Raw genomic sequence first — 19,552 nt, forward strand, 5'->3', positions numbered from 1 at the left:
GATGCAGATTAGAACCTGAAACAATGAGGGTTGTTAGGTGACAAGGTAGCGTTGTATTGTTCATCTAAGATAAAGAATTAGATGTGATGTGTGGCACGTGTCAAATGAGTTCACGTTGGGGTCTTTAACAATATTTATTCAGCCACAGCAGGTAGGAAAGTATAAATCAGAACCGACTACTCCTTGTTAGGACTATTACTTTTGGCCTTGGTGCTTGATGCTAAATGGGAGGAGAAACATAGTTTTATCTCATTACCCAGAAACTATGCAGAAGTGTCTTCTTTTATAGACAGGTTCTTCTTTCAAAGCCCTTTTCTGAGATGTTGAATGTGTGAAACGCTGAGACTGCATTAAAGCAGTAAGGCATATGAATCAAGGAGATTTCAGCTCTCTCTGTCATACTTTAGCTTCAGAAATTATAACTAGTGTTTATGCTTCAAAGGGCAGCATATTTCCATCTAGAAAATAAATACATCTCATGCTGAAGACTACTTTTCTTAAGCAAGAATAACCTTTTTCTTTTCAGCTTATGTTTACTTAAAGTGTTCTATGTGTATAAAAAAGGATGTTTTTAATTCATTTAATATTTTGGTGGCTTTAGTTCTTTAACATGAGAGTTAACTTATATAATGTCTGTTCATTTCAGTTGTCCTGCAAGGAAACACACTCTGACCACAATGACATGAGGACCTGTACATCACTTTGACGAGATGCTCCCTACTTTATTCGTAATGCATGTAGCCAGGAGGTGGCATTCCTTCAGCACTCAGGAGAAATGTGTCTCACTTAAGGCTGAACCCTTAATTTAATTGTTCTGCAGCTTCTGGTATTTGTAGTCTGTTCTCTGATTCACAAAATGCCTCGCTATGACTGTAGCCACAATCACAACATTCAGAGCAAGGACCATGAATGAAAATAGATAAAGGCTGTTGAAAGGTTGATTCTGAGTTTCTCCTCCATGTATTTGATACTGAAGTCCTGTAATTGGAAAGGAGATAAAAATAATTTAAAGAAAAGTATTACTTGGTATTGCAAAATTGCATAAATTTATATCTCTACATAGCCTATGAAGCTTATATATCAATGAATGTATAACATATAACACTAACATTAGTTTATGTTTATGTTTAATTTCAAAGACAAGATGCCCTTACATTTGTTTGTTTAAATGGTCAACTTAATTTGATTCCCTGACATAAGGTGAAAAACTTATGAAATTCAAGCATAACAGTCCATGGAAGTGCAGGTTCATTTATTAATTGTCACTGTTTCCCATAGTTGTCAAAATATATTTGATCTATATAGAAACAATTGGTTTCTTCTCTTGAAATAGGAAAAGAATTCTTTTCTAATATGTATGATATTTCTATAATAGTTTTCATTCACGAATTTTCAACTAATTTCAAACTAATATCCACACATGCATTATCTTTTTAGTGAGTGTGTTTATAAAATTACTGAATTTAATTTGTTTGTATTCTTTTGTTTTTGTCATAGAAATATTTTGCTACAAACCAAAACCATACTCCTTCATAGTTCATTCAAATAATAATGCAGAGATCATAGGATTCTTTTTATGCCAGGATCATTTTCACATAAGATAAATTCTTATAAACAGTTTTTATTTAATTGTGCCTTATCCTAAGCGATTAAATTATGGGTCACCTTGAGTATTTACCATCGCCTCTTTCCCTCTTTTCTCGGCAACCTGGCCAAGCTCAGGTTTCAATCCTTTACAAAGAAGCAGGGCTGTCTTGAAAATATAAAATTTTTTCTGTTTTAAAAAAATAGCTTTTTTTCCAATTAGGCAATTGTGTGGGATGCTGGTTCATCTTATTATACTCATTTAGGAGTTAAAATACATTATTTTTGATTCAGTTATCTGCCATGGTGTCTATGACGAGGAGTTAGGAAGCTAAGGGAAACTGTTGTTTGTAGAAATGAGGACATTATATTTATATTCCAAAGCCCTGTGAATGATGAATTATCAGAGTATAATATGCTTAAACTGTATGTGGTTCACCTATTACCAAGTAAGGGAAATAAAAATTAATCTTTCGCGCTTAAAACTCATAACTTATTTAGAGTTTGGCTGAAACTATGGTAGATCATAAACCGTACCTGCTTAAGAAGGACTGCATTTGAGTAGCATTTCGTAAGCCATGAGGTGTTCTTAGATCATGGAATAGCTTTTTTCTTACCTGAATTCCCACTTGTACTTCGATCCCTTTTCAGACGAATGGGTCCTATGATGGAATTATCCTTCCATTTGTATGAAGAAATGTCTCGCTTCCTTCTAGAGACACAGCCTTGGTGGCAGCGAGACTGATGGTCGCTACTGTCACATATCAAAACCTCACACTGTAGATACACGGAGCTCAGACTTCTCAAGAATTTAAAGGCATTAAACTGGAATCTTGCATGGTGTCTAGATAAGGGATACACGTCACAAGTCTCATCTTGAATACATCTGGAACAGAATTTATGGCACATTTAGAAAGTTTACAGAAGTTCAGTCTTTTCAATATTGAAAAGAGATAATACAAAATTTACTCTGAACTGTCTAATTTGTGGATCGAAAAATCCCTCTAGAAAGACAATGTCTTGAACTCAGAGGACGTGAGCTAAGACTATGGATCTGATTCTTGGGTCAGATAAATTTTTCTCCAGCTCTAGATTGCTAGTCCGTATGAATTAATTAGAAAATCAATGCTGATATATCAGAATCAAACACCTCACTTTACATAGTTGCTATGAGTGTGTTGGCATGCTTAATGTAGTTTAAAAAGTCTATCAGCTCATAGAAAAAAAGGAACTGTCATTTCAAGAAAGAACTTTCCTTTTTTTTAAAAGAATGTCACATATACTTTACTGATTACATTATATTTATGTTCTAAAGCTGGAAACAGATCAAGAAACAATCTTTTTGGTTTCTGTTGAAAATAACCAAAATGTGAAAAAAGCAAAAACACAAATAAAGCCTTCTTGACGAAAATAAACTTGTTTCTACCAGCAAATATTTTGTAAAGGCACTTAAAATTCTAATGGATATGGACTGTGGGCTATAGAAATGTTTTAACTTAAATTATTTGTAACCTGCACAGAGAAACTGCGTTTTATAAAATGATGAAAATAAATTTATTAAACTCCATAGTAGTACTATGAAAATTATATACATGAATTATATATGCACACAAAAAAAATATTACTTCATTAGAGTCATTATCAGTCCTCAGAAAAGAATGTCATCCATCAGTACATACCCCTTCTTGATTAGGTCATAGTTTGGAGACGCAAAGTCAGACGTGGGAGAGGTGATGCAGGAGTCAAGAAACACCACCAAATTTGGATCTGAGGTGTATAGACTAACTTGAACAAAAACGGTTTGGTTCAAATCCACATAATATGGTGATGCCAGTATAGGCTTTTCAAATGAATTGGATTCAAAAAAAGCCATGCTCGTGTTATATCTGCCCAGTGCATTTTGATTCTGTATTATGTCATCTTCTGTTATGTACATTATCTCCACGGTAGAATTATTTTCCATTTCACACTTCACAACAATCTGGAGACGTTTCTGACGGGTGATCACTTCAGAAGCTTGGGATGCAGTAAAGGTGATTACATTGGTGTAAGTAATTGAATGATCTTCTACCTGTGGAGCAAGATGGAATTAAAATATTACATTTTAAATTCAGGAATATTTTACAGCATAGATGTGAATAACATTTGCAGGTAGAGACAATTTTCTTAAATCACAATTTAAGATTTTTTTTCAAGAAACATTATGGGTAGAAAGGAAAAATGTGAGATGAGAGATTCAGTTTGGATTAGAAAGACTTGAAGATAGTATTGGACAGAATTTTTTTTAGTTATATTAAAAACAAATTTTAATGTAATTTTCCAGCCCTATAAAGACTTTAGACTCTATAACATATAGCCTTCCCTGAATAGCTCTAAGTTAGTGCAGCTAACTGGGCAGTTTCCAAAGGTGTGCAGACAGAGGTCCTGCTGGAGGTTCTCCCCAGGCTGCCTTCCCTAGGGATTCACAAGGTAATAGCCCAGGTGTTCATTTTGGGCAAAAAATAATGACTTCCTTATCAATTCCTTTGGTGTAGACTCCATTCTTTTCATTTAGGTTGTTGTTTAATGACCTGAATGAAAAGTTGAGGGTATGTACTCTAAAGGGACCCCACAGGTTGAAAATGTTTGAGATCTTGAATTGAAGTTCTAGAAAATGTAGTAGAAGTCACAAACTTATGTCCTTCATATTTAAAATAAGGATAATGTTTTTACCTTCTGTCTTTACAGGGGAAAGAAGAAGATTATTAAAATGCAGCTAGATTTTTGCTAAATATGAGATGCAAATATTTTCTATACACATATTACTGGTAGGCTGTTAAACCCACAGCGTACAGTTGTTCAAATGCTCTCCAGTGAGTTTTCAGAGTTCTTTACCTTTAGGGAAAGATAACCACCCTCTAGTTACCCTGAAAATGAATGCAATAATTTGGCATTTGTGTGTAAATGAGTGTGTGCACTTATATGTCCACATATGCTTACCATGTGTTAAGTCACCAAGATTTGGGAGTTGTTCGTTAAAGCAGTCAGCAAGTACTACACTGTCAGCATTACCCAACATGCCTTTGGCATTCAACAAAACCCAGCTATCGGTGTTCCACTTTACCTTTTTGATTGTGCCACATTCATCAAGAGGGATAGAAAATTCCACCACATTTGATACTTTTGGTCTGCAAGTTGGGTCATTTAGTTGTAAGTTAATTTAAGTGATTCCAGGTAGGATTTATTTATAATAACTCTCATCTTGTCAGAGGAGCAAGTTAAAGATGCTGCCCAAGAAAAAAGGATGATCATGTTTACGTCAGCTTGGAACTTTGAATCTTGAAAAGCTATGTGCACAGAAGACTATATAACAAGTCAAAACCCATTTTGCCCAAAACCATAATCAGAAGCCTGAGATAAAAGAGCAGCTGATCTCCTTTTTCAGTGTTCACTGTGCGACCTTGTTTGTGGCTAGAATCTATAGAACAAATATTTTTAATTGTGTCTTTACAGAGGCATCAAGCGAAACAGCCCATGTTTTCTGCAGAAATCTTTTTCAGGTTAATAAAACCATTTAATTTCCTCTTGTATTAAACAATACATACAACTGACTCTCAACCTTCAGATTATTAATATGTTCCAAAGTTTATGTCACAGGCTTGCAAATAGGGTTAGCCACAGGTAGCCTAAGAATTAAGGAGCCATTTCTACGTACACAATCTTCACAGATCACAAAATACCTAAGGAATGTAAAATACGACTTACTAGTGTCAACATTTTCTGTATAAATGGAAGTGTAGGAAGCAGAAAAGCCCCGGTAGGAGATGGCATAATCTGTAGACAGCACGATGGTCAAGGAGTCTGATGAGGATTCGAAGGTGGGCTTCACACGGCCACACACTTGTCCCATCAGGCCAGAGGTGGTGGAGGAGCCGTCATAAACAGCAACAAAATCGAATCTGCAGTATTCGTCCACTTCTAGGCTAGAGATGTAGGACTTTCAGTGGAAAAGCTTTTCAAACCAATTCAATTCTATTTTCTATAATCCCAACAATCCCAATCTTAAATGATCAAGGATGTTTCCTTACAATGGTATCTCAGGTTTATGATGACAAACCTGGGGCTTTGCCAAGTCTCTGATGTGACATCAGAACATTCAAAAAAAATCGTCAAGTTAGTTCAATGGTGTTTTTTTTATACATCAATTCTTTGAAAAGAATTGAGGGGGTTCATGTGATAATTTCTCTCCCACAGACCCCCCATTTGCCAGGTGAGCTCACTGCATTTTCTCCCACAGGAGAAATGGACCACAGTACTTACAAAATCTCTGTGAAGTCTAATTTTATCTTGTAACCTTTCTCCACTTGTATGTGCCACACACAATAGGCCAGCTCAGGATGTGGCTTTGGGTAGTTGGGGCTGGTGAAGGAACCTTCCAAAGCGTCCAGGTAACCCCCGCAGTTTGGAATAGCTGAAAGGGATATGCAGTGACCAAGAACGTAAATCAAGACAGAGACTTCTTTTAATTTCTGTGTCCTGCATGGAGTCTAGGAAGTCTCCCCTGAGTTTGATTCCATCTCCCTCTTTTGAACTGGTAGCATAATGAGGTTTTCATCCTTTTTTATCATTGGATTTTCTCCCCTTTGGTGCGGGGCAGAGGCTGAATCTTTACACTGCTGCCAAATGGACAATGTTAAAGTCTCTCTATAAGACCTGTCCCAGCTGTAGAGACCCTCCATTACCTGGACTGAGCCACAGAAAATGAAGTCACACTCTGAGGAGTAGCCTTGGAGGCTCTTCCTCATTTAGTCCCAGCCTAGCTTTCCAGCCTCATCGGCCACTACCATGTGACCTGCTGTTTCAGCCTGTCCTTTCTTCCCATGTCTCCTTGGACTATTGGCTCGAGCGGACATGAGTCCTCCTCCACTGACTCCCACCTCTCCCTACCCCAGTCACACTATTGTTCAAACTCAGCTCAGATGCAGCCTTCATGAAGCCGTCCTTGGTCCCTCCTTCCCCAGTAGGTAATGAAACAACTGGACAAATGAAACATGAAGAAACAACACTGAAGGCTCTTTTTAGGAGGATGTGAAATGGTTTAGATTGGCTAAAGCATAGGCTGCATGTCAGGGAGTGGCTGGAGGTAAGGCTTGAAAGGGTGCTCTGGGTCTGGCTTGGGAAAACCTTGACTGCTCCACTCAGAGATTTGTTAGCACCAAGGAACTGGTGGTTTAAGCAAGAGAATGACATTAGCTCTGGGCCTCAGAAAGCAAACCAGAGTGGCACTTTACTCATGAACTCGAAGAATTTCTTGGCATTTTGCTTTGCGCTGCAACAGAATTTAGGTGCTGTGAATGCACAACCATGTAATTGTAGCCACTCAGCTGTGAGGTCAGAGGTTCTCAGCTTGTGCTCCCCTGAAGAATCAGGCCACAGGGAGGAGCAGTCCCTGAAGAGGCATTTCAAAGGATCTCAGAGTTATTACCAAACAGACTGCAGTTGGAGAGTTGGCCTTGGTCTCTAACACAGCACACCTCAGCATGTAGCCATCTGATCAGCCCCATCCATCTGCCCCACCTGGGAGCTGGTAAGAAAGGCGTACTCAAGGGCGCCCCTCAGAACCAATGGATCAGAATCTCTGTGGTGCGGCCCAGGAACCTGTGACTTCACCCGCTTTCCAGGTGATACTTATGCACATGAGTTAGAGAACCACTGCTCTCACAAATAAAGAAGTCTCTGAGGGAATAGATTTAGACTCAAGGTTACAACAAGCTAGGCAGGAGAGTGTGTAACCTCCTGGGCTCTCAGGCGGCGTGTGCATGCGATGTATAAATGAGAACTTACAGGTGCCAGGAGAGAAGAAGTAGTAGAATATGAAGACACTTCTTTGAATTCTCGCAGCGTCAGTGACTATTTGAACCGTCAGTGTATTTAATGATGATTCAAATACAGGAACGTAGTCATTCTTACTGCAGACTTGCCCTAGCAGAGCCTCCGCGGTGGAGTTCCCATCAAAAACTTTAATGTTTTCACTGTCACAACTTCCATCTGGATCAAGCCTGTGAACAGAACACACCTGTGGTTAGAGAAGAGCCACCAGCAAAGGGGGTTTCACAAGGTTTGTTCACATTAGCATTGCAATTTACAAAACGGTGGCATATCTGTGTTCATCTCAACCTCTCCCAGACCAACCTCCTCTCAGGTCCCCCAACATCAAATCACACAGTAGCAATCTTACATGACTCAGGGAGCTGAACTGTTTTGCCAACATCCTACATCGAGTAAGTGGGTCTTCTCCCTGTTTCCATCTCTCCTGTTCCCCACGCCCATGTGACTGTTTGGCGTGGAACCTTCTTATTTGGAATTGATCCCCTTTGACATTTGAAATCCAAGGCTGCTGAAAGGTGAAGCAACTCTTCTTCCACGGCCACCTCTCTCAAGGTAAAGCATTTGGCATCTCACTAGCTGCCCCTTCCTTTCCTCACATCACACTTCCTCATTCTTAAGGACAGTCCCATGCCCTGCATTGGACAGGGGAGCCCACGATTATTGTTTTCTGCCCATTTTGACATTATCTCTCCAAATGCCCCAGAGGACACATTTCCAAGATGACTTAGAGGAAAAATCACAAGGGTATACAAACCTGAAGTCTCCTTCCAGCTTAATGACTTCCTGCCTGAACTTTGGACAAGTGATTTTACTACTCTTGATCTTAGTTTTCTGGTCTGTAAAGTGGGGACATCACAGCCTACTTCATACTATGGCATGAGGTTTGTAACATTCTGAACATGAAGCACCAGGCCCAGGTCTGGCACACAGGAGATGTCCAGTAAATGTGAAATGTTCGTTTCCTCCCCCCTCACTCTTCCCATGCTTCTCTTCTCTCCTCTCTTCTTACACAGCAAGAATAATGTATATAATTCTTAATAGCTCTACCATTCCAGGGAACTTGGAAGTCCCTCTTCTCTCTTGTTTCTTTGATGGGTGAAGGGAAGTCAATTCCAACTTCGGTGGTGTAGGGCCATGATTCTCAAAGCGTGGCACCTCCACCACCACCATCAGCATCACCTGGGAACTCGTTACCTATGCAAATGATCAGGCCCCACCCACCCCACCTGAATCAGAGAATCTGGGGCTGGGGCCCAGCAATTGTACATTTAAAAAACCCTCCAAGGGGCCAGCCAAGTGGTGCAGCAGTTAAGTTCGCACGTTCCGCTTCTCGGGGGCCTGGGGTTCGCCGGTTCGGATCCCCGGTGCGGACATGGCACTACTTGGCACGCCATGCTGTGGTAGGTGTCCCACATATAATGTAGAGAAAGATGGGCACAGGTGTTAGCTCAGGGCCAGTCTTCCTCAGCAAAAAGAGGAGGACTGGCAGTAGTTAGCTCAGGGCTAATCTTCCTCAATCAATAAATAAATAAATATAAATAAATAAATAAAAAATAAAAGACCCTCCAAGTGTTTCTGCTATCTCTCCAGTTTTAGAACCACTGGGATAGGGTAAGAGCACAGGCTCTGAGCCAGGTTGTTTGGATTCACTTCCTCTCCCACTTTTATTAGTGTGTGACTATGTGCATGTTAAGTGACTTCTCTGGGCTTTCTTACCCATTGAATGGGGATTAGATTGCATCTACCCGGAGGGCTGTTGAGAGCATGAAGTGGGGCAGCTCTCTCCAAGCCCTGAGAGAGTCTTGCAGTGCAGCGCCCTGTTGTCACCTTGCCTCACTCTGCCATCACCTGGGCACTTATAAAAAATGCTTATGAGTGTATATTTATTTCAAAATAAAAAGTTTAAAATTAAAAAAAAAAACACTGATGCCTAGGTCCCACTCCCAGGATTGTGAGCTAATTGTACAAGGTGCAGCCTGGGCATCTGAGTTTGTGGAAGCTCCCATGCTGATTCTAATGCACAGCAAAGTTTGGAACCATGCGTTTAGTGTTTTAGCACCTATAATCTGGACCTAGACAGGCTGGGTACTAACCTTGGTGATTTTACTTACTAGTTATATAACCTGAGACAAGTTCTCAACCTCTCTCTGCCTCTAGTTCTTGTACTGACCTCACAGGACATCTGTGACCAGAGCTAGCAGCACAGTCATCAGTCAGTGACTATCAGCCATCATCATCATCATCATCATCATCATCGCCATCATCGTTGTGGGTGTTACCACCACCTCCAGGAGCAGTTGACTTCTTTCCACAGACACTCCCTAGTGTGCCCAGAGCTCAACCACTCTCATTAGGAACTGAAGCCTCTACTTACTGCAAGTTCGAAAAGATGATTCTGATGCTTTTGTTTTCTGGTCTTTCTAGTGTCCAGGTGCAGTCCTCACTGGGATTGAGTTGCAGGATCAGGGCTTTGTGGGTCTCTGCCAGGTTGGAGCCTCCCAGGCTGGCAGTACAGCTTGATTTGCCTGGTGGAGATCACAGCTGGCACTGAGGAAAGCCAGCAGCCCCTGCCTCCCCACTCCAGGGATTGGGAGTCTGCCTCCCACCCACATGCAAGATCCATACAAACATGCAGGTAAGTGTGAATGGTATTTAGCTCACTCCAAAGGAAGCCACCAGCAATTGACTTCTCCTTCTTAGAGCCCTTGAGGAGAAAGTACCATTTATGATTTCTCTACATATGGTGCATAAAAGAATAAACAGTATATTCAGGCATGGAGAAAGATGTTTTTAAAAAGAAGCTTTATATATAAAGAACTCTTGCAACTCAATAATTAAAAGACAAATAATGCAATTAAAAATGGACAAAGCAGTGCTGGCCCCACGGCTGAGTGGTTAAAGTCCCAAGTGTTCCGCTTCGGCAGCCCGGGTTCATGGGTTCACGGGTTCACAGGTTCAGATCCCAGGTGCGGACCTACTCCACACATCGGCCATGCTGTGGAGGCATCCCACATACAAAGTAGAGGAAGGCTGACACAGATGTTAGCTCAGGGTGAATCTTCCTCAAACCAAAAATAAAGAGGAAAATTGGCAACGGATGTTAGCTCAGGGTGAATCTTCCTCACAAAAAAAAAAAAAAAAAGGAAAAACATAGACAAAGGACCAAAATAGATATTTCTCCAAAGAAGACATAAATGGCCAATAAACACATGAAGGGACACTGAGCATCATTAGTCTTCAGGGAAATGCAAATCAAAACCACAATGAGATACCACTTCCCACCCATTAGGACGTGAAACAAAAACTGGAATCAAAAACAGAAAATAACAAGTGTTGTCAAGGACGTGGAGAAAGTGGAACCCTCATACGCTGCTCGTGGAATGTAAAACGGGACAGCTGCAGGGAAAACAGTCTGGCAATTCCTCAAAAGGTTAAACAGAGGGTTACCATAACCCAGCAATTCCATTTCTAGGCATATCCCCAAAAGAAATGAAAACATATGTCCACACCAAAACTTGTACACTAAAGTTCAAAGCAGCGCTAGTCAAAATAACCAGAAAGTAGAAACAACCCAAATGTCCATCAACTAATGAATAAATAAAATGTGATACATCCATACGATGGAAAATTATTCAGCAATAAAAAGAAATGAATTACTGATACATGGTACAGCATAGATGAACACTGTAAAGTGCTGAGGGAAAGACCATGTGGTGCATGATTTCATTTATATGAAATGTCCGGAACAGGTAAAGCTATAGAGACGGAAAGTTGATCAGTGGTTGCCTTGAGCTGGGGGCACTGAGGGAAGTGGAGAGTAACTGCTAATGTGGACAGAGTTTCTTTTGGGGGTGATGAAAATGTTCTCAAATTAGATAGCGGTGATGGTTGCACAGTCCCGTGTATATACTAAAACCCACTAAGTTGTACATTTTAGAAGGATGGGTTTTATGGTATATGAATTATATCTCAATAAAGCTCTTACTAAAGAAGAAGAGGAGGAGAGGAGAAGGGACAGCAGCAACAGCGGTAACTGAATGTGAACAAAAGAATCAAACACTTCATAACGGAAGCTGACTAATGGTTAAAAACTCTACCTAGAAACAAAGCTTTGCATTTTCTTTTTTCTCTGTGACTGATAAGTCATGTCCTTATAACAATAGTCTTTTATTTGTTTTTCCCTAACAATAACTATTAATATTACGTTTATTAGTAAAAAAAAAAATCAGAAAGCAAAGACAATTAAAAGTATAATTCCATTCACCCAGAAACAATCATCATTAAACAGTTCTTGTGACTACTTCCAGCCCCTTTCCTTTCCTCTTCTTCTTGCAGGTTTTTTAAGTGCTCAAATGTATATATTTTAAACACGAACACCATCATGCTATGCAAATTTCAGGTGTGTTTTTTTTCTCTTAAACTAGATCCTGGGTGCCTTTCTTATAAATCAGTCTTATTTTTAAGAAGTTGCTGAAGAGTTTTCTTTAGTATGGATTTACCATAACTTATAGGAAATGATGCAAATTTACATTGCTTTTTATAATTATGTAGACAGCACATATACCTTTGTGCACTTTTACGATTATTTCCTAAATGTTAATTCTTAGTAGTGAAATGATGTGGTAAATTTCTTCGTACTTTTATATTTTTATGTATATTGTCATATGGGCCTGAAAAACCTTAGTAGTAATTCAAAATCCATTAAGAACATATGAGTAAATATTCTCTGTATTAGGGCCAACGGCAGATATTAAAACTTTAAAAACTATCGGTAGAGGCCTCTGGAAAAGAGGTCACCCTTATTTTGATTGAAAAACCTGGTTCAATTTTCCTACCTTCAGGCACAGTTGAATTCAGCTCTCCCAGACATGATACAATGAAAAGTGCAAAAAGGATGACCCTTCTCATAGCCTCCATCTTTGTGAGGGGCGGGGCAGCCTAAACTGCTAGCAGGCTTTATACTTCTCTGTGTTTCATAACTATCTGGTTTCATAAGCTCCCTGGCGACCTCCAGGGAAATGTGTCAGCTTGACCGTGCAAGGGGCAGATTTCTGTGAGAATAAAGCAGCTGCGTGACGGGTTTATTATCAGCAATTCCTAACAGCGAGTGTTGGCTCTCCTCAACTGATTCCGGGAAGGTTTGCAGAGAGTACCCAGCTAAAGCTCCTCACAGGGGATGTCCAACACCTGGCACATGGTAAGTAATTCCTTGTGGCACTCACTTGGAGTTGTGCCTTTGCCCTGGTATTTACTCAGATCACGAAGGGGGTAGCATCATTGACATCTTAAGCCTTCACTGGTCTTCTCCAAAAACTAAAGCCTTTGGGGAAAGTAGCAGCTGGGGGGCGGGAGGCACCTGGGCAAACTCTGGGTCCAGCTAGGTCACTGATGCCTGCCGAGGCGCTGACACTGAGGGAGAGGAGGAGGGATCACAGGATGGGGAAGAAAAAGAAAGTGCAGATCCAGGTCTAGTTGCCAGGAATTTCAAACCATTGTCCCGAGACCCTGAAGCAGGTAAACTAAAGCGCCTCAGGCACTATGTTTTACGATGAGAGAAAAGAATCCTTGCGTCCAAGGTGAGCCCAGTGCTGCAGTGGCAAGGCCAGCACCTGTGACATTAGGAAGGTGTACTCACAAGGAACTTGTATGTGGGGCTGCCCTCTTTTCACTCACTCATTCTTTCAACAAATATTCATTAGCTACCCTTCTAGGCCTGATATACAGACTTGAACATGAGAAGCACAGCCCCTGCCCTTGTGGAACTTGTCCTCTAAGTAGGGAAAACAGACAACAAACAAAGAAAAATAAGTTACAGATAGCAGAGGTGCTATAAATAGAATAAAACAGGGTGACGGGGTAAAGAGTGACTGCTTTGGAAGGGAAGCAATACTAGGTGGGAAGAAAGACATCTTGATGAAATTTGAGCAAAGAAAGAAAGAGAGAGACATTCGTGTGAGATCTGGGCTTGGGGTATGCATTGTAGGCAAAAGAACAGGCAAATGCAAAGGCCTTGAGGCAGGAACCAGCTAGGTATGTCTGCAAAATAAGGCAAGGCAGGCCAGTGTGGTGGATGTGAGCAAAGGAGACGGAGGTAGGAAGTGAGGATGGAAAAGAGAGGCAGGTAATGGTCAAATGGCGAAGGACCTGTAGGCCAGATGAGGAGTTTAGGTTTTATTCTAAGTTCAGTCGGAACTTTCTGAGCAGGAGAATGATGACTGATTTTTGATGAATCTTCCCAGCAGCTCTGTAGAGGTAAAGGTAGGTGTAGACTGGACCTTCTAGATTGAAACCCTTCCTGGTTGCCCTCAACCCTTTTATGTTATTCTCACTATCCTGCAGTCCAGAAAACCTTACTTGGCTCTCGGACATCAGGGTTCCTGGGGAGGGCACAATACCAGACTGTGACCCAGGGGAACATATTCCTAGTTAGGTCCCTGAACCAGGTATTTGGCCTCATGCCAGTGCTGCAGTGGCAAGGCCAGCACCTGTGACATCTGGAAGTTGTGCTCACAAGGAGCTTGGACACTCACCAAGGTACCTGGCACAGCTTTACACAGTTCCCGTAAGCTCGGGGACTTCTGGGGCTTGCTGTGTACCAGGCGGGGACTGGATGTCCTAGTGTAAGTGTGAGCAGGGGGCATGCATATGTGGTGGGGACCCTTCTGATTACTAAGGGTCATGCTCAGCTGTGTCCACAGATTCCGCACTCCTCCCTCAACCCCGGGCTTTCTTACTGTACCCCTCTCTCTCTCTCCTACAGGCATATCTCCCAGCTCCCTGAACCATCACCACTGAGTATGAGAGCTTTGTGGTCACTTCTCTGGGAGGGGGACTAGCAGAGGGGAGAGAACCCTGGGTTAGCCGTCAGGAGACAAACGTGGTTCAGGCCACTGGCAATTTACCAAGAGATCACGGGGTTCTAGGGCCTGGAGGGCGGCATACCTGATCTTACTTAATCCTCACTGTCACTATGCAAGCTAGCTCATAGCTAGTGAAAGGTAGAGTTGGATTTGAACCAAGTCTGTCTGCCTCTAAAGCACCATGTTACACTCTGTCTCCACTGCCCACCAGAGGGGTGTCTCAAAGAGCCCTTGCCCCATCCTGCCTCCCGCACGGACCCTGCAATGCCTGGAAGTCAGGCGTATGCCCCACATATGGATCGTGCTTGTGCAGGGTCTCAGGTAGCTGGGCACTGTGCCGTCCACTAAGTGGAGTTCAGATGCGTTTGGATGTGCTCTGTCTGACATGGAGCTTGCTGGTGGCAAGAGAAAATCCAAGAACACGTGAACGCCTAAAACAAAGCCAGAGCTGTAGATGCGAGGAGAGGGAGAAACTGCTCCAGGAACTCAAGAAGGATAGGTCACATCCAGCTCGAAGGTCTCAGAGCAGGCTCTAGGGAAGATGCATTGAATTTGCCTCCTAAAACTGTACTGGGGCTGGGAGCACTCAGCCTCCAGAGATTTTCTCGGCCATTCCAAGGGCTGCTCTGTGAGAGCAGCTCCAGCTCCCACACCTTCTGGCAAATTTCGCCAGCACTAAAGTGTTGAATATTCCTTTATCAGTAAACCCTGGGCTGAGAGGACCGAAACTCAGCCCAGAGGTGGCCTCTTCTGAATGCTTAGTTCTATCACTGTTCGCTCCCTGTCAGCCTGGAGGTAGTAGCTGTTTTTGTCTATTTCTTTGTCCTTTTTCACCCCTTTTAGTAGGTAAACACCTACTACTAATTCATTCTTTACATTAAGAAAAATATGTGATGCTCACAAAGCAAGAGTTTTGTTAACAAGAATAAGTACACATTGTGGTTACAGATGGGGAGTCTGTGAGGAGAAAGGGATCCAGACGGGTCAGTGGAAAGGGCAGGAACAGAAGGAATTTGATGAGCAGAAGCGCAAGGGGTGCATCCTACTGCTGAGATCAAGAGAATCTGGGCTTTGGCATTCAGCTGGAGGTTCCTATAGCAGTCAGACAGTGACAGCTGAGTCAGCAAAAGTCAGTGTTAAAGCGATCCAAGCAGGAAGAAATTTGCTTCTGAAGAGGTGGAGGATGGCAGGAGGAGGAATCTCAGGTTTTCTAAAAGTCCTTTTAACGTGATTGAGCTCAACCCTATCACTACACAGATCAGGCAACCTAAACCCAGAGACGTCCTACCTGGCTGTCCTCACTCTCTCCGGGGTGCCATTCACCCGGGTGTTCTTCAGGACAATGTAACATAATTGTCCATGGAAGAGTAGCTGGGTGAGAGTGGATGATGTTACTCCATCTTGGGAAGTTTAGCTAGGTCTGAAACTGGAAACGCTCCAAGATCAATACATATTTTTCTTCTGGGGTTGGAGGTGTGCTAGATGCTTTTTATTTTCCACTCTCCTTATATTGCAATATAATATTACAAGCTAGTTGCCCCAAGTCCCAAAGTGGGTAATACACAAATTTAAGTACATTTATAACTAACAACAATAAAAATACTGGAGGCAGGGAAAATTATTTTCAATATTGCATTTATTCAAAAGGACATAAATATGTTCTGCAGTACATAATATAATGTAAACACTATAAAACTTGAATAATAAAACATTGTACTAAGAAATATTGCTCATGAGGATATTTGTGCCCGCCCAAGTCAGAGTCCCTCGTTTACGTCACAGAAGCACGGTGGCAGGGAATCAAAGTCGGCATACAAGCTACACTCGTCACAGCATTGGAGGTTGGGATAAGACCCAGTGGTGATGGCTGTGGCGACCTTGTCCTGGGTGACCATGGCTGGATTATTTTTTAAGGCCAAACAAGCAGGTACCATTGGAGCTCTTAAGAAAAGACATACACACACAAGCATGGGATTAGAATTTTTCTTCTCAGTCCATTTGTTACAAGTGTCGGGGGGATCTGGGAAGTTCAGAGCTGGGCCCAAGCAAACACGTGACACCAGCCTGAAATTAAGGCTCCCTGCCCTGTCCTAAACCCTGTCTAATCCCCTCCTCTCCTAAGATTGCTGGCAGCCCAAGATCAGGTTACAGCAAATAAGGGAGAGTGGACTGCAGGGGCGGGTCACCCAGCTGATCACTGCAGGCCCACCAAGTGCAGAGCAGGGCAGGGACGGTGCCACAGTCGGCTGTCCCCCGGGTCCCAGGATTTACCTGCCAGCTCCCAGGCCTAACACGCCCAGAACAGGAACATCGCCGCTTCTGACAACCAACCTCTCCCATGTTTGAAGGTTCCTCTCCCTGCAGTTTAATTATCTCTTGTTTGATCTACATCCCCTTGTAAAGTGTCCCCCAGGATCTCCACACAGCTCAGACTCCCCATAGTCCTACAGGCCCACCTCCCTGTCCCCAAGGCCATGGCAGTGAGTGAGCGGACACCCTGAGGGCTCCCCAGCTCAGGCCAGAGGAGACGGATTCAGCCCGTGCTCCGCGTGAACACGAGGCTGCCTCGCCCGCAGTCCCGTCTGCAGCCTGGGGCAGCAGGAGGGCCCAGCCACTGCACTGATTTAACCAGATGAGGGTCACCTCAGCGAGGTCAAGGGACAGCAGAGCAGCGGTGACACACAGAGCCACCAGCTGAGAACACTCTGCTTATGAGCTCACAGCCCCAAGCCAGAAGGGGAGGAAGCCAAGATTCTATGCACCCACTTTGCTTTTTCAAACCTGCCTGCTGTTCCCGACCTCACCCAGGGTGTGGCCACAGGGCAAGGAATGGCCCTGCTCAAGCAGAGAGCCCCAGGAATCCCATTTGAGGGGTGTGCTATTCACTCTTACCCACGTCACTCACTTCAATGCATTGGCTACTTGGACGTAAAGACAGATGACAACACCTATCAGCACGAGCATGGCCACCAGGATACCGCCACCAATGCAGAACATAATTACGGTGTTGACTTTAGATTTATCTAGGCAGAGAAGTGCAGGCAAGCAGTGAATGAAGCTCCCCTCCCCACACAGCCACTTAGCAACTCAAGATGCTTCCTCTAGTGGAGGAAGGATGAACCCCAAATCACAGATTTTTATGCATGTAAAACACAAATGAGTCTTCCCAGGGAGACCTAGGATCCTAAGCTGGCCCAGAGATAGGGAACAGGGTTTATTTATGAATGGGACAAGATTGAAATGCAAAATCCAGGGAGAAGGAAGGAAGGAAGGAAAGTGGGAAGAATCTTTTTCTCCCTTTCACCTGCAGTAATGTGCAGCCGTAAATAACAAACAGGCCTCTGCTTGAGCAAATGGTTTTACTCACAAACATATAGCCTTCCTGAAATATGTTCACTTTCAGAGTTAGAATTAACCCCGCACTGTACATCAGGCTTAAAAATCTCCTGTGGGAATGATTATGGGAATGACTTTTTTAAAATGTTATCTTTGACTATACTAAGAATATACAAATTCATTTTGTAAGTGATATGTGTTTTAGGAAAAAGAGTTTCTAATTCTCCCACTGACAATTGCCATTTTTCCTCTTAAGTCTGCCCAGGAAATCCAATTTGTGTGAATAAGCAATTTGTTTAATCTAACTCCCTGAAACTGGGGAAAAGTGAGCCAGGAGAGAAGGATAAGCAACCCCCTGCTGAAGCATACTTACCAGCACCTAAGTCTTCATAGCTGGATGAATGCCGACAGTACAAAAAAATTACAATTAACATGAACTTTAGGGAACAGTACATCTTATCAGGAATTTCTCAAACCTTTAATTTGAGAAAGAAAAATTCTAATTATTCCTGTTAGGAGTACTTAAGATATAAATTTGAAGAGCTTGCTTTTAGAAGCGCAGTCTCCACCAGAGCTGGCAGAATGGACAGCCACCATCAAGCTCCAACTCTGCCTGTTAGGTGGTGGGCTGTGTGACATCAACTCTTTGGCTACCAACTCTCCTTCATGGGGTTCTGAATTCCATTCCATGTTCAGATATATTTTAGCACCAATGGAACTATGAACGCTCAAAAATTATTTTAAATAATTTGATCTCAGTTTCTCCTTTTCAGGTTTTATTTCCCTCAGAGAACCTTTTAAGGTTTGATTGTTAATCAAAAGCAAATTTGAGATCTCAATAAAATAAAAGGATAGTAATGTGGGGGGGCTAATATCTAAAAAAAATAATGTATCTGAAAGTTCAATCATAGAAGACTGGTTAGACTTCATGTTTTACCTACACGATGAAATAATAACGTAGTTGCAGCCATTTAACAGGATTCAGATATAGGTTCATTGACTTCAGAATATTACCATACTTTATGGTTAAGATAAAGAGATTTCAAAAAGTAATTTGACTAGGATATCTGTTCTAAACCAGGTTTCTATGATTTCAAGGTACTGTCACCCAACAAAGCTGGTTCAATTAAATGAGGAAATTATTTTAACTACAAAGGATTATCCCTTGCTGCTCTGGCCAAACCCTGGAAGAGGTCATGAACAGCAGGGGAGAAAGTGACAAAAATGATGACATAAAACCTCTGAAAAATTCTGTCCTATATGAAAGCAATGAAAAATCTGGCAAAAATTTGCCAGAATCAGCCTTTTCAGGCTGGAAATTAACTAAAAGTTTGTAGCAACTCAGAAAACATCTACTCAGTGGTGGCTTCTGCTCCTGGTAAGCTGTGATTCTCTGTATTCACCTGTCTTCACTTTTTGGGGTGGCTATTTGCCATGTGACTGCAATTCTCTGGTTGACCTAAGAAGACTTGTTGATTTTCAGTTTGTTCAGCTTTTTTCTTGTTTTGAGGATAACAACTCCAAAGATCTCTACATGTTGGAATGGAAACTAGAAGTCTTGTGTTCATTTCTATCCATTCTATTTCTCAGACTGGATAATCTCAATTGACATATCTTCAGGTTCATTTGTTCTTTCTTCTGTCTGCTCAAATCTGATGTTAAACCTCTCTGGTGAATTTTTTTTTCCAGTTATTATACTTTCCAACTCCAGAATTTCTATTTGGTTCTTTTTTAAAAAATAATTTCTATCTCTTTACTGATATTCTCTATTGGAGACATTATTCTCATACTTTCCTAGTTCTTTAAACATGGTTTCCTTTGAACATAGTTAAAATAGCTGATTTAAAGTCTTTGTCTAGTTGGGTCCATGTCTGGGCTTCTTCAGAGAAAGGTTTTATTGATTG

At 42.0% G+C, this 19,552-nt stretch overlaps 2 protein-coding genes across 2 annotated transcripts; both read right to left on the reverse strand.

The window, feature by feature from the left end:
• Window positions 1–120: 120 nt before the first annotated feature.
• Window positions 121–14,132, reverse strand: CUZD1 (CUB and zona pellucida like domains 1). Its single transcript, XM_046652839.1, is given in 10 exon segments — window positions 121–978; window positions 2,202–2,470; window positions 3,264–3,655; window positions 4,688–4,782; window positions 4,785–4,850; window positions 5,329–5,546; window positions 5,884–6,034; window positions 7,408–7,622; window positions 9,827–9,977; window positions 13,991–14,132. Coding segments are annotated over 10 exon segments (1,872 nt in total). The 3' UTR covers window positions 121–805.
• Window positions 14,133–16,013: 1,881 nt separating this feature from the next.
• Window positions 16,014–17,601, reverse strand: LOC124235255 (protein FAM24A-like). The gene is made up of 2 exons (XM_046652840.1): window positions 17,218–17,601; window positions 16,014–16,397 (listed from the first exon to the last, which is right to left on the reverse strand). Exons 1-2 carry the CDS (start codon window positions 17,307–17,309, stop codon window positions 16,070–16,072), a joined length of 420 nt encoding a protein of 139 aa, XP_046508796.1. The 5' UTR covers window positions 17,310–17,601; the 3' UTR covers window positions 16,014–16,069.
• Between the last annotated feature and the right edge of the window lie 1,951 nt (window positions 17,602–19,552).

Source organism: Equus quagga, chromosome 2, assembly GCF_021613505.1.
Source record: "Equus quagga isolate Etosha38 chromosome 2, UCLA_HA_Equagga_1.0, whole genome shotgun sequence".
Taxonomy (NCBI): Eukaryota; Metazoa; Chordata; class Mammalia; order Perissodactyla; family Equidae; genus Equus; species Equus quagga.

Coding starts and splice junctions, on each gene's coding strand:
- LOC124235255 (XM_046652840.1), bottom strand. CDS start 17,309: ATGTTCTGCATTGGTGGCGGTATCCTGGTGGCCATGCTCGTGCTGATA. Junction 16,398..17,217: donor CAAGTAGCCAATGCATTGAA/GTGAGTGACGTG, acceptor GGTTTAGGACAG/GGCAGGGAGCCTTAATTTCA.